At 46.5% G+C, this 12,927-nt stretch overlaps 1 protein-coding gene across 8 annotated transcripts in view; it reads left to right on the top strand.

Moving 5' to 3' along the window:
* The window catches only part of ANKS1A (ankyrin repeat and sterile alpha motif domain containing 1A), a 112,727-nt gene that overhangs the window by 22,851 nt on the left and 76,949 nt on the right, over positions 1–12,927 (top strand). For 6 of the 8 annotated variants that reach the window (XR_012584393.1, XM_074564660.1, XM_074564659.1 and 3 more), the window contains exons 2-4: positions 5,620–5,700; positions 6,483–6,639; positions 8,584–8,646. Coding sequence is in view for 6 of the 8 variants with exons in the window: in XM_074564660.1 (XP_074420761.1) it covers positions 5,620–5,700; positions 6,483–6,639; positions 8,584–8,646 (301 nt within the window). In the remaining 2 variants the exon portion in view is untranslated. Of the gene's footprint in view, positions 1–5,619; positions 5,701–6,482; positions 6,640–8,583; positions 8,647–10,611; positions 10,719–12,927 lie in introns of those variants that run through there. The other 2 variants (XM_074564661.1, XM_074564662.1) reach the window with 2 other exon arrangements.

Genomic DNA, 12,927 nt, shown 5'->3' with positions numbered 1-12,927 from the left:
GCGACAGTCAGAACGAAGTGCCCGTGGAGCGAGGTCCTGCACTCCAGACTCCTCAGGCCTGAGCAGAACAGAGCGGGCACATGCACGGATTGTCTGTTCCTCAGTCCGTTGGGTGGAGGACAGTTGAGTTTGGGAGGAAATCTGCTGGACAGAGGGAAAAGGGGGATGTGAAATGCCTAAGAGGATGATAGTGTGGACAAGAGTATAGGAAGAAGGCAGCCAAGGAGATCTGGGCGGGAGCAGTCATCCCAACTGACTGCCTTATAGCAAAGAAGAATCTGGACAGGGAAGCCGAGGAGTGTAGAAGCCAAGAATCACTGCTCTGGCGTTCTTCGCAGCCTCTGCGATAGCTGGAATCTAATGCAATTGCTCTTCGCGCTCTCTCCTGAAGCCTGCCAAGAGGGGCTGAGAAAGTATTGCTTGGGACCGGGCCACGTTCTCCCCTGCCCCAGGAATACTCCGCTTTAATCTTCTCCAGCCTTGCCTTGGCAGTTTATTTTTGGAAAGGCTGTTGTATTATCTAGTGGTCGAGGCACGCAAGGAAAGGGGTCGTGGCTCCGTACCCCATCCCGTCGGGGAGATGAACGTCGCACTGCCTTTCTCGCTCCACAGAAGCATTGAAGTGCAATTTCTAAACCTAAAGTCTCGCACAAAGCATTTGAGTTGTTTGTATTACCAGTCTATAAGCAGGAAATACCAAAAGAGGGTTGTGTTAGTGTTGCAAGAATCTAGCAGTTGTATGGATGTTAATAGCTGAGATGTCTGTATGGACTTGCTTGTGGTGTCCTCCGGGCAATGGACGGGGAGTTAATCCTCCTCCAGCCTCAACCGCCCTCGGGACACTCTGTCTCTAAGGCATTGAACCAAGTCTCCAAACATCTGGGGCCAGTTCTCAGCTGCTTCAAACTTCCTTTGTGACCCTGGGCCAAGTCCAAGTGTGCAGTGGTTTCTTGTCCCTGAAGCAGCGGTAGCACTGGTATGGTGCCTTTAGGGTTGCCTGTGTAAATATGCAGGGTAGCGGTGGCCTCTGCTCTGCACAAGTGACTACTGGTCCCCCAAGTCTGCTTCTGTAATCCAGATAAGTGAGGCTATAAATCAGCTCTGACGCTCATCCTTTGGCTTGAAAACATTGGGTTGTTTTTTAGGTGGCTTGGCCTTTGCTCTAGCCTACTGACCCAGACAATTTTGTGAGTAAAGTTACTACGGTCAGGAAGAAATAAATGGGAAAGCAGGAGGACAAATATGGCCTTGTTTAAAGGAACTATTGGGTTTTATCATGACCTAAAGCAATGTGCTTTATTCAGCAATTTTTACGAACAGGAAGCGTTATTTAAAAGGCTACAGCACTTGCTGAATCATGGAGCAAGAGAAAACTGAGTGGAAGAATTAGTTTGAACAGAGCAGATTTTGCAGTTTTCAGAGCTTTCCTTATATCTCTAATGTTCAGTCTTAGTTGCCTTAAACAGATACATCAGAAACATCGTTAGAATACTACCTAATGCAGCAAAAAGGGAGCTGAAATCTAGGTAATCGGTTGAGAAGTTTGCTTTCATAACGGGGACTGCTAATATAAAAGCAAACCCCCCTCTTTGATGTAAAGGGGGTTTGGGGGAGAAAAGAAAGCAAACAGCGGTGGTAGTGGAATTGGCTCCAGACCTTCTCTGAGCTTTATTGGAGACTTGTATTTACAGCGTTCTCTTTCCTGTGCCGGGATCTGTTTTTCTGTTTAATCAGAAACAGCCCAAAATCACACTGTACGTAGATAGTACTTGGCTTTTTGCGCTCTGCTTCTCTCAATTGCTGTATTTCCATTTTACAGATGGGGAAAACTGAGGTCTGGGAGTAGAGCTTTTCCCAAGGCTACATAGCACAGAAGGGACTAAAGCCCTCGTGGCTTCCAGAGTCGTCATCTGCACCCTGCAAGGCTCGAAGAGCATCGCAGCAGTCTGGCGCTAGGATTTCCTGCATTTTGTTCTGTCTTGTCTATTTTTGCCAAAGGCAACGTTTTATACCGCCCTGTTTTGAATTATTTCCCCTCTGCCTCTTAAAATCAGGGCAACGGGTCTGTAAGTAGATATTGTTAAGATAAAATGATTCAGGCTTTACCAGTGCGTAATCTCACAGTGCCATAAATAAACGCTCATTTCTTCCTCATTTCATTTCTCATCTGCAAGCCCCTGGAGGTGATCTGTTCCAGGGGGAGATGCTGGCCCCGGGCCTCACTGGGAACATCTGCGCCGTAGCACAGCAGCAGGTCTGGGACTCGAGGGGGAAACCCCTCTGAAAGGGACGGAGCCCGACCAGCTGCTGTGGGCTCCTCATTGCCCCTCAGGGACTTCTGTCTCCATAAAACCTACTTAGGTGATTCTTAATGTCTGATTTTTATTATTCTCTGTGTCATGAAATGTGCTCGCGCTGGGATGACTCAAGCGGGGTTAGATACTTGTCTGATTTACTTGTAAATCATATATACTCTGTATTTACTTGTCTGATAGGAGTTCCCAGAGTGGGGCTGGGAACGGGGCTCCCCGTGCTCATGAGCCCGACATCTCGGAATCTTGCCGAGTTGCTCCCGTTGACTTAAACCTCTTTAAATTTCCCCTCTGGCCTGAAAAAGACCTGACAGACCCCTCACTTCAAAATATCTGATCTCAGAGCACTTGGGGAGTACTCACCTCCTCCCCGAGTGCTCTGAGGGGCTTTTCCTAATATTTTAAATTAGAGCCTGGGCTTTGTTTCCAGCAGTTCTGCCACAGTTCCTATGGATTTTGCTTGAGATGTCATTGGGATCAGATGCACCAGGCACTGCAAATAGTGCTCTGGAGGAATTGCAGAAGTAACATCCCTGTGCTAGTGTTTTTCCAGCTCCTAGTTTCTGCGGACCATCGTGGAGTTATTTTTCTGTGTCTAGATCTAACATGAGAAGCGTGGGATCTTATCTTAGTCTGTCACTTTAATGCTATGCATTGCATAAATAAAAATGGGGTGAAAGATTTGGTTTGTTAACTCAGGAGAAGTGCGTGGCTTCTAGCAGAGCTGGAGAGGAAGAGGAGGGAAGAGACTGATAGACTTCACTGCGCTCCTCACATCGAAATATAAATAGTTCTCTTTTTGGATCCTTTCAGTCTGAACTTCTGGGTGATTTGACCTTTCTTTCATAAAAAGCTTTCTTTATTTGCAAGAATTAAAGGGCAAGGGGGAGGAAAGGACACAGCCGATTTTTTTTTTTTTTTTTTTTTTTAATATCTTAAAATCTTAGCAGTGGGTATCCAGCTCTCGCCTTTGAACTAGCTTCACCTTGGACTCCCAGCTTTTCTCCTCCTCTGAGTCCTTTGAGTGAACTTTGCATTTTACTCTAAAGCGTTAACCAGAAAATTTCTAAGGATGTTTATGGAGGTGTTTTCTCACAGGGAGACAGGTGCAGACGGATATCCTGGGCTCCGCTCCCCACTCTTGCTGCCGACCGGGTGGATCGCGTTGAGCCAAGTGACTTGGTTTATGCCCATTACACCACTAACCTTGGTTTTCCTTACTTCATAGCTTCAGCTGAAAGAAAGACTTGTATTAAACGCTGCTGCTTTTTCATAGTATGCCCTGAAGCTTTTTCAGCTCGGCATCCAAACACGGCTCCGTTTGATATGTAAAACCACTGGACTCTCTGGTTTTGGTCAGCCTGTGCGAGGGGACGCGCAGGCGCAGTATTTATAACCGCTCCAGACTACACACAAGTCATTCTGGCACTAGTTTTAACCATTAATTGCTGCTTTAAATCCAGCAATAAATTATTTGGGCAACCACAGTGCGTGAGCCCACTGCCAAAAATAAACCAGAGCCTGAGAATTACTCAGGTCCCCGTCATACTTCAGGGCTGCTGCAGCTGGATGGGGTCGGGCACCTCCTGGACTCAGTCTCATGGGTTTTGTGGTGTCTCGCGTATCTTCTGGACATAATTTAAGCCGTCGTCCCGCAAATGATGCGCGTAGCACTTGAAATGCGTTGCATGCGTGTATGGGTTTGCCGTTTGCTTGTGAAGCACGGGATGGCATGTGGGAATGCCTCGGGATAAGCCTTCTGATCCGCTGCAGATTGGATTTTGTGGCTTATTTCCCTCTCCCCTTGGATGAAGCTTCCCAGTAGCTGCCTCTCCTCTAGCGAAGCTCCCGTCTGTCTCGGGACGCGAAGCCTTTGGTAATGCTCTGCTGGATCAGGAGTCACTCGGAGGGCAGAGACTTTCAGAGCGTTTTCCTGAATCCCACCTGAAATGTGCTCGCGAATAAGCGTGCTGCTTAGCTTGCTTCTGAATTTCCACTTGGTCTGCAGGAGATTCCTGTTGGTTTGGTCCCTTTCCTGCTGCTTTTATACACTGCTCTAGAGTTTTTTCTGGCCAGGAGCCCTCCAGTCATGACTGTTATTTTAGAAAACCTTGTTACTGCTCGGGCTGCGTCGTACAGTGATTCGTAGCGATTACATGCTGGGGAGGAAATGAAATGATCAGGAAAGGCCTACTTCATAAAGAGCAACAGTTGACTTTATTTTAAAGCAATTAAATTGGGGATTAGAGGGTGCCGTTAAATTCTACCCCGACTTAAGGAAAATAATGCAGGAAAATGTACCGTATTAGCAAAAGCGTGGTTGTCTAGGCTTATAATAAATCCTGTATAGTTTTTGAAGGTACTGAGTTTAAAGCAGGTCAGCATACAAGGAGCGATGGGTTGGGAGGGAGAGGGCCATCTTCAGGAAAGGCGAATGGTTTCAATTTGCTTATAAGAACGTATTGATTTGGGTTCGTGTGCCTGTTCTGGGAGAGGGTGGCAGCGCTGGTGAGGGACGGCTCCAGCGACAGCAAGCTCGAGAGCGGTGCCAGCTTCTCACACGTGCCTTTCTCCGCTGTTTTAAATAGGGCACCTTGCAGGGGTTAGAGGGAAGATTAATCCTCTGGGGTGTTAATCCTTAAAGCCTTAAAAAAAAGTGTCTGACTTCTGAACAAGGGAGGGAAGTTAAGCAATATTCTCAGAAGTGCTCAGAGACCACCTACTCTTTCGTATCGACTGCCAGCAGCTGTCAGATGGAAATGATTTTTGGACAGCCAGAAGTCGGCGTGGAATCACGCTGGTGACCAGGAGCAGGCTTTGTATCCCGTGGTCTTTGACTTACACCCCCAGTGACTCCTGCCATGGAGGGAAGAGGGTTTCCCAGACTCATCAAAATTCTTCAGCGGGGTGTGAATTAGCGGTGGGTCGATGCTTTCCTGTCTCTTGTGGTTAACTTTAATAGCCGTGTTCCTCTGAAGATGCTTTTTGCCAAGCACATGTATGGCTGAAAGATGCCTAGTAGCAGGAGAATGTGGGAGCTCTGATTTAAAACCGGGATGGTCAGACAAAGCGTCGAGTGGTGGATCCCTGCACCGTAGGCTGTGTGTCTTGTGACACTAACCCTCTGCTCGACGCAGTGCTGTGCTGTCTCTTCTCTGTATCACTACTCTTAACCGCAGCTCTCCAGCCACTGGTTTGCTTCCAGATAACCAGCTCAGTGTGAGAACTCTGCTGAAGCTTGTCCTCGCCCGCTGTCCGTCTGTTTGCTGTACGCCTAAGTGTTCCCTGTCCGTTTTCTGTCTTGCAGCATCTGGAGAGGGCCAAATGTGAACTGCGTTGACAGTACTGGATACACTCCACTGCACCATGCTGCTTTGAATGGTCATAAGTGAGTCATCTTAAATGCCTTTGATCACAGGGGATACTGTGTGCTTTACAAGCTACTGTTTCTGCGCAATTCATTCACCAGGCTAATGCTGTTTCCACTGAAAATGTGGCGATGGTGCAACACTACACCATCTTCAGGTCAAAAAGCGAAGAACATCGGTGCACTGAAGCTATAGAGGCACTGGCTGCTGCACAGTACAAGTGTACATCTCCAAAAATTTGGTGAAACACTGAGGCTTTCAACCACCCTTTTATTTATAAGCAATTTGGCTAAGACGTAACAACATATCAAAGGTGGCTTCTCCAGTAACAGTCCTCTGCAGTCTGTCTGGTGTCCGATGTGTTGCTGTGCCTGCACCACGCAAAACTTGCTTTCGTGCATATTACGTTTTTGAGTAACTCCAGGCTTCACTGTGGTAAATCGTATTGTTCATTGCTACCAAAGATACTGAGAAATTGAACAGAGTTAAAATCTTTATTCATTTTCATTGTGTCGGTGCGATTCACTTTTCACCAGAGTGGCTTGTGGATGACTTCAGCCCCTATTCAGCTCCATTAGTATGAAGGTAACATAGATCTTTCCTGAGCTCATCCCAGCAGTCTTCCTTTTTTTTTTTTTCCCCCCTTGGGCAGCATTTAATAGGAACACTTTAAAATCACATTTCGAGAGGATCTCTGAAATACCCCTTTTCAAATTAGCTTTTTGTGAAATACTTACTGCAGAATGTGAGCTGTGAAACAAAGCCTGAATATCGTATGGACTCGAGTTTCCTTCTCTTGCAGGGATGTGGTGGAAGTTCTGCTGAGGAACGACGCGCTAACCAACGTAGCAGACTGTAAAGGCTGTTACCCCCTTCACCTGGCAGCTTGGAAAGGAGACGCAGACATAGTGAAGCTCCTCATCCACCAGGGACCTTCGCATACTAAAGTGAACGAGCAGGTCTGCCTGTTTTTCTCTAATATATCATTGAGTTGCTTCCCGCGGATGGAGAGAGACTACTTCAGCTGACTCCTGAGCCTTCCCAAACTAGTAGCAATTGTTATAAAGTCCTACATGCTAATGGGATAAGAAGGGCACTGCCAAAAGCAGATCCCTCCAGTTCTGAGTTAGTGGTTGAATGAGTGAGGTATATATGTTTATACAGAGATACAGAAATATGAGAACCACTCAACTTCTGGGCAGTGGCCTCCTGCTTTCATACCGGGCTTCTAAAACTAACCCATAGTTTTTCCTTTCAGTTGCTGGATAGCTGAGAAGGTTTCTAGTTCTGTGAAAGGATCCATTGGCTCCCTTCTTTGAGAACTAATCAAAGCAGCTTTGTTTAGTCTTTGTTTGGCCACGCTCTCTCAGCTACTCTCCTGGCTTGTCTCTAGCACTTGCTCCAGTTAACTAATTAAGTTGTAAGATCATTTTAACCCTACTTGCCCCCAGATAAACCCCTAGCTTAATCCTAAAGAATTGTTTTCTCAATCAGGCAAGAAATAAAACTCCGGTGGGTGTCGTCCCTCTGTCAAGCTGACAGTTTTGGTGTAGGATGAGGAGGGATTGATTTGCATGAGACAGCGATTCTGTACAGGGGCCGCTGTGTCCACCTTAGAGGGCTGGCTCCCGTGTGACTTCCCCCTGGAAGTCAGCAGGTATCTTACAATTCCAGGGAACTTCTGAAATGCTACTGCTGGAAGACCCAAATATATCTATCTTCTTTTTTTTTTTTTAAAGGGTTTTCGATAAGGGAACTGGTTTACTGCGTGAGGCCAGTTGAGCAGCGTTACCGCACCAGTTACGGCTGAGTGCGCTTGGGCAGACGTGCAGTAATAGATCCAAATCGGACAATTAAAGCTCCACTAGCCCTTGGTTGTCCTGTCCCTGAGGCAGGAATAGCTAATGTCCCTGTGAATCAACTCCTGAACCACTCGGGTTTTCATCCAGGGAGGAGAGGAGTAAACCAAAATAAGTTTGTCTGCCTTAGTGCCGCAAGGCTAAAAATATATTCATTCAGAAGTTAATTCACAAGTTGGTCGGACACTCATGGCTCAAGTTTAGCAAAATCTGTCAAAGTCAAGATGAGCAGCTGGGAACTGTGAGTTTCTGCTGTTTAATTTTGAGCTGCGGTGTATACTTGTCAGAAGCCGAGGAGCAAAGCTCCCTTCAGAGTTGGATACAGGAATCCTAATCCTGCTTCCAGCCGTACCTTGTGGGCACCAAAGTGCCGTACTTAAGTTTTCTGTTCCTCAGTGTCAGGCAGCTGACTTGATGCACCAGGCTGCTCCAAGGCGAAATGGTTGCTTCTAAGGCATCACAAAAAGAAAAATATCATGGTAATGCTATTCACTACCACTCCTCGATTGATCAGAAATAACTAAAATGCGTGGTTTAATGTCTCTGATAGTTTTCCAGTTTGGGGCTGTGGTTAATAACATCTTCAGGCAGAGCTGCAGGCATTTGGTCTGCTGAAATAGGTTTGAGAAGTGGAGTTAGCTGTTTCTGATCAACCTGATAAGAGTCGACCGAGGGCCCTGAGCGTAAACTGTTCTGCTCCGAGTAGGACAGGTACAAGGCAAACCCTTACAAACGATTAAAAGCTTAGTGTAATCCTTCCAGGTAATGTTTCATTAATGCCTGTTTAGTAGGAGCCTTTTTAAATGAGAAAAGTCAGCTGAATAGCCCGTGCTGCTTGTGTTCGGAGCCTGTAAATGGGACGCAGCGTGGTTCAGGTTACAGGAATCGGCAGCTGGAATGGCTTCGGCTGGTAATAGCTTTGACTGGAAGGAGATGCTGTGTTCTGTCATTTCCACCCCTTGGGAGTTCACCCATTGCTTTGTTGCTATATCTCACCCATTTCATTGTCACATTTTTTTTCTTTTTTCCTCTTCCTTTTTGTAGAATGCTCTTGAGATCAAAGAACTCAAAAAGTACGGCCCCTTTGACCCATATATCAATGCCAAGGTGTGTACTTTGCTGTCAGCATTTCACCGCATCATTACTCCAAGCTGCACTCGCGTGCTTCCAGGTGCAATGTCAGCCAGTTGCAATAAGACCTGTTGGGTTTGCAGCTGCTTGGGGGACAAGGAAAATGCGACCGTTTATTTACTGTGGGCTTCTTTCTTCAAAGCAGTTATAGAAACATAATTTAAGGGAAGCTTTTCCTTACTTACCTGGGGGCTCCTTCATTGCTTAGCCTTGTAGGACTCACGGTGATGGTCAGTTTGCTTGATTTGGCTGGATGACTTCCAAAAGGTAACGTTATTTCAATTAAAATGCTTTAGGTTTTGTTTCATGTGCTAATGTTGCAAATGCAAAGAGAAGGAAAATTTTTTTTTTCCTGCTTAAACATGGATGCGTTTTCTCTGTGGGCTGTTTGGAGTGAATTTTCATGCCTTTTCTCCTACAAAATGCATAACGTATTTGTCGTTTGAATGGACAGTTAATACTTTTGGTGGTGGTGGGGAGAAGGGAAGGCAGTAATGTTCACGCCTCCCTTCCCAAGTCCTTCATGTCCTGCTTATTGCATCAGTCTCTCTTTTTTTGATGTTAAGTCTGTGTCGTCTGACCCTTCAGCCCTAGTCTTCTGTTCCTGTTCTCTTGCCTGTTTTGCTCCTCTCTTGCTTTTAGTTGTTCTTGAGCTACAAAAAGGCATGACACCGGCACTTACGATGCACTGATGCTGAGCAATTGGGGAAGCAGATAAGAAAGTTCCTGGTGGTGTTTTCTCAGACACCGTTTTTCATTTTATGATGGCATAATGGTCTGCTGATTTATCCCGAGATACTTCTGCTCTCAGCCCCCGCGCCACGCTTGCTTCCAGCCAATTATTTTGGATCCAGCCATCCATGGCAGATTTCTGTCTCTCAAAGTTTAGTTAATACTTTCCCTCTGCTTGATCTGCAGTACCTTCAAAACACACATTCAAAATTCCTGAGCTTGCTAACCGCTGGGAATTGCGTTTGCTTTTGCAGACTTCTGCTTCAGGAAATACTCCAGGGCATACCTCTTTAAGCACAAATAGATTTACATGAAGCTCATCCCTATCTGTGATTTTTACAAAAATCCAGACGGGAATTTTGCAGCAATAAACATTGTCTGGGGAAACATCGTAGTGGAGCAGTTCAGTTGCCTGAAAGGAGCTTTCTAAAATGTCAGTAACAGTAAAATCTTACACACTCCAGCACTGAAATGTTGAATGAAGAAGGAATATAAAGATGAAATATCCAGTGAGCTCACTTTCTTGGGGATTTTTGTTTACAAAGCGTTCTGTTTTGGATTTTATATTTTTGACAAGTGGATTATTTTTGAACTCAGTTCAGTTTTCAAGGTGACTGTAGTGTTCTCGAGGTCAAGGCTAGAGTTTTTGAACTCTTTTGTTTTAAGGAGAGAAATGTGCCTTATACACAACCTGTTGGGGTCATCGCAAGCTCTGACCGGTTTTTCACCAGTTTCTGACCAGGTTTGCTGAAGAGCGTGTGGAATGATACCTGTAGTACAAACCCTGAGGTTTTCTCCATCGCTTAGCTGCGGGTGGGAGACCCACAGAAGCCCCAGGTGCAAAGCGTAAGAGCCTTTGCTGAGTTGGTGCTTCCAGCTTCTCGGCTCCCCTGCAGGATGGGATGTCATACAGAAACGATTGAAGTGGGGTGTTTCATCTTTCCAAACACTTTGGGATATTTAGAAGAGCGGAAAGCATTTCTGTAAGGCTGAACTACAATTTAATATCCTGTTGAGGAAGAGATAAGAAAACCAGAAGCTTCTTGCTCTCCTAAAAGTCAAAGAAATAGTTATCAGCTTCTTTTTATGCCTCTTCCTTTTCAACATCTTGAGGTTTCAGCAAGAGGAGTGTCTGCAGCGTGTCTATTATGGGCCTGAAGGACTTCTGAAAAGCAAACGATAGAAGCAAAGTTAAGAGGTGGAGCAGCGACTTTGCTTCAGTCATTCCTGCTATCTTGAATTTTGTTATTTAATTTGTGTGAAGGAACCAGCCAGCTGAGCAGAGCCAAAGCAGAAAAAGCTGTCACATAGCTCAGGTTTGTGCAGTGCACAAACTACCTTTGTCTTTTTCTAATTGGAAGCAAATGAATCATGCAGATTGGATTTAGAGTGCTATAAATCTTAATGGGCTGCTGAGAAAAGTGGAAGCCAACCATCTGGAGTCTGCAAATGAAACCGGGCAGCGAACCCACCCGCAGAGCTCCCGAAAGCTTGTTGGACATATGGGGATCATTTTTCTCCTTTTTTCTTTTCTTTTTTTTTTTTTTTTTCTGAAATGTGTTTGGCATTGTTGGGCACCTGTAGGAAGGAAGGAGGCCTGTTCCTCCTTACTCTGCCGCTGGCAGTGCCGTGATGGGAATCCTGTGCTGCAAGGGGAGGGGAGGAGATGGTAGAGCTGGGCCGGGCAGCTCCAGCCAACTCTCCCAGCCCGCTCTGTGCCCAAGGTTGTGATGTGCCTTGGGTGTCACCTCCTGGTGAAGTTTGGATTTTGCTTACGGTCTTTTTTTTTTCCTCTCATTTCGTCCTGCCTTTAAGCAAAACTTTGTGGAGCGTGTGCCAGCAGGACCAGATGTGGCTTTAGGACCAGATGTGGCACCGGAGCAGCAAAATGACAGGTTCCTAATAGGGCAAACCTCAGTTAGACGTGCATGCACGGACAAATTTCCTACAAAGGGATCTCAGAAATAAACTGGATGGAACTGAAGGGTCTTGTAGCCTCTTTCCCCATCTCCGAGGCAGGATCAGGTCCACCTGAACCATTCTGGGCCAGTGTTTGTCTGGCAGCTTCTCAAAGACCTCAGAGAGGGACAGCTCTAGTTTCCCTCGGCAGCTTATTTAACCGTTCAAATCTTTGCAGGTTAGAAAGTTAGAAAACTTTCCCTTATTTAAACAAAGTCTTTCTTTCTTCAATGGAAGCCCCGTTACGGTGCATTAGGAACAGGGGTGCAGGCAGATATACTTTAAGGGGTTGTAGATTTCTCCATTTCAGCATCTGATGGAGGAGCGTAAGGGCTATGGTATGTGGGTTCTAGTTACCAGGGCTTGAAAAATTCGATGGAGCCCATATGAAAGCAGAGGCATTTCTGCTGGCGTTCCCGTTTTGTGGTCTGTAGGTGGGCATCCTACGAGCCCAGTTTCTCGCTCCCAGCTGTGAACTGGGGGGGGATGCTGTGATTCCTGCAGGAATGCAGCCCCTGGGCCCTGTTGAGTCCTCTGTTTTTCTAAGTAGTAGTTTTGAAATTTGAACCCATATGCCTTCTGGCTGCTGGAAAGGAATGTTCATTTTCCATCTCTGATAAATACATATGTCTGAGCGCTCGTGCTCAGTGTTCAAGCTCCGCTCTGGTTTGTGCTTAGGAGAGGCGATGTGGGGAAGGGAGGCAAACTCCCTTGCCTGGCACGGCTCTAGCGTTTTTGGCTCCCCCAAGCTCTCCTAAGACGAAGGCAATAAAGACTTGTGCAATAGCGGGAGTTTCCAGTACACAGTTTGTGATGGGGAAAGACTTGCTGTAATGATTCAGGGGAGTTTTACCACCTGGTGATCTCTGTTGCAGGAGGAAAGTCTGGGGATTTCATCCCAAGCGTCAGAGCCCTGACCTGCTTAAGGAAAATGAGACTAAATTGCAGTGAAGGTGGGGGAAGTCTTCAACAATTATGTTATTAAAGGGTGTTGTGTTCACATTTCAGAGCTGTCAGGCAGGTGTTTGGAGTTGCTGCGTGCTTTAAAGCACCCTTGAGGGATATGGTGTCTGTGCCAGGGAGGGATGAGAGAGGGATGGTCAGGCAGTGGAAGTCCCCTGTAGTCATGGCTAGCGTGGCATGAGCAGTGCCTGCCCTGCGTGGCTCTCTGGCAGATCCCCCTGCTCCAGAGGGGCTGGCGTTACCGACTCTTTCCACAGGAACTGGCCGGGAGCCTCCCTGGTGCTGGGGGGCAGGCTGGGGCCTCGGGCTGCTGTGTCAGGGGCTCGTCGGTACCCGGGTTCCCTTCGCTCTCAAAGGAGAATAATGCGATTTACCAACCTTTTAAATGCCTCGAGACCAGCAGCTTAAGCTGACTGATAGGTGTAATCTCTGTAGTTCTTTCTTCTCTCCCCTTCTCCCTCCATACGTGTATTTTATGTGCGGACTTCTTTATTCTCTAGTAACTTCTGTCCACTTGTATGTGCCTTCTTTCACCATGGCTGCCTCTGCTGCTCCAAGTATCGAGCCTGTTTGAATTTCGGTGCTAACAGTGATGCCGTGCCC

This window comes from Larus michahellis, chromosome 21 (assembly GCF_964199755.1).
Source record: "Larus michahellis chromosome 21, bLarMic1.1, whole genome shotgun sequence".
Taxonomy (NCBI): domain Eukaryota; kingdom Metazoa; phylum Chordata; class Aves; order Charadriiformes; family Laridae; genus Larus; species Larus michahellis.
This window is presented reverse-complemented; position numbering and strand designations above follow the sequence as displayed.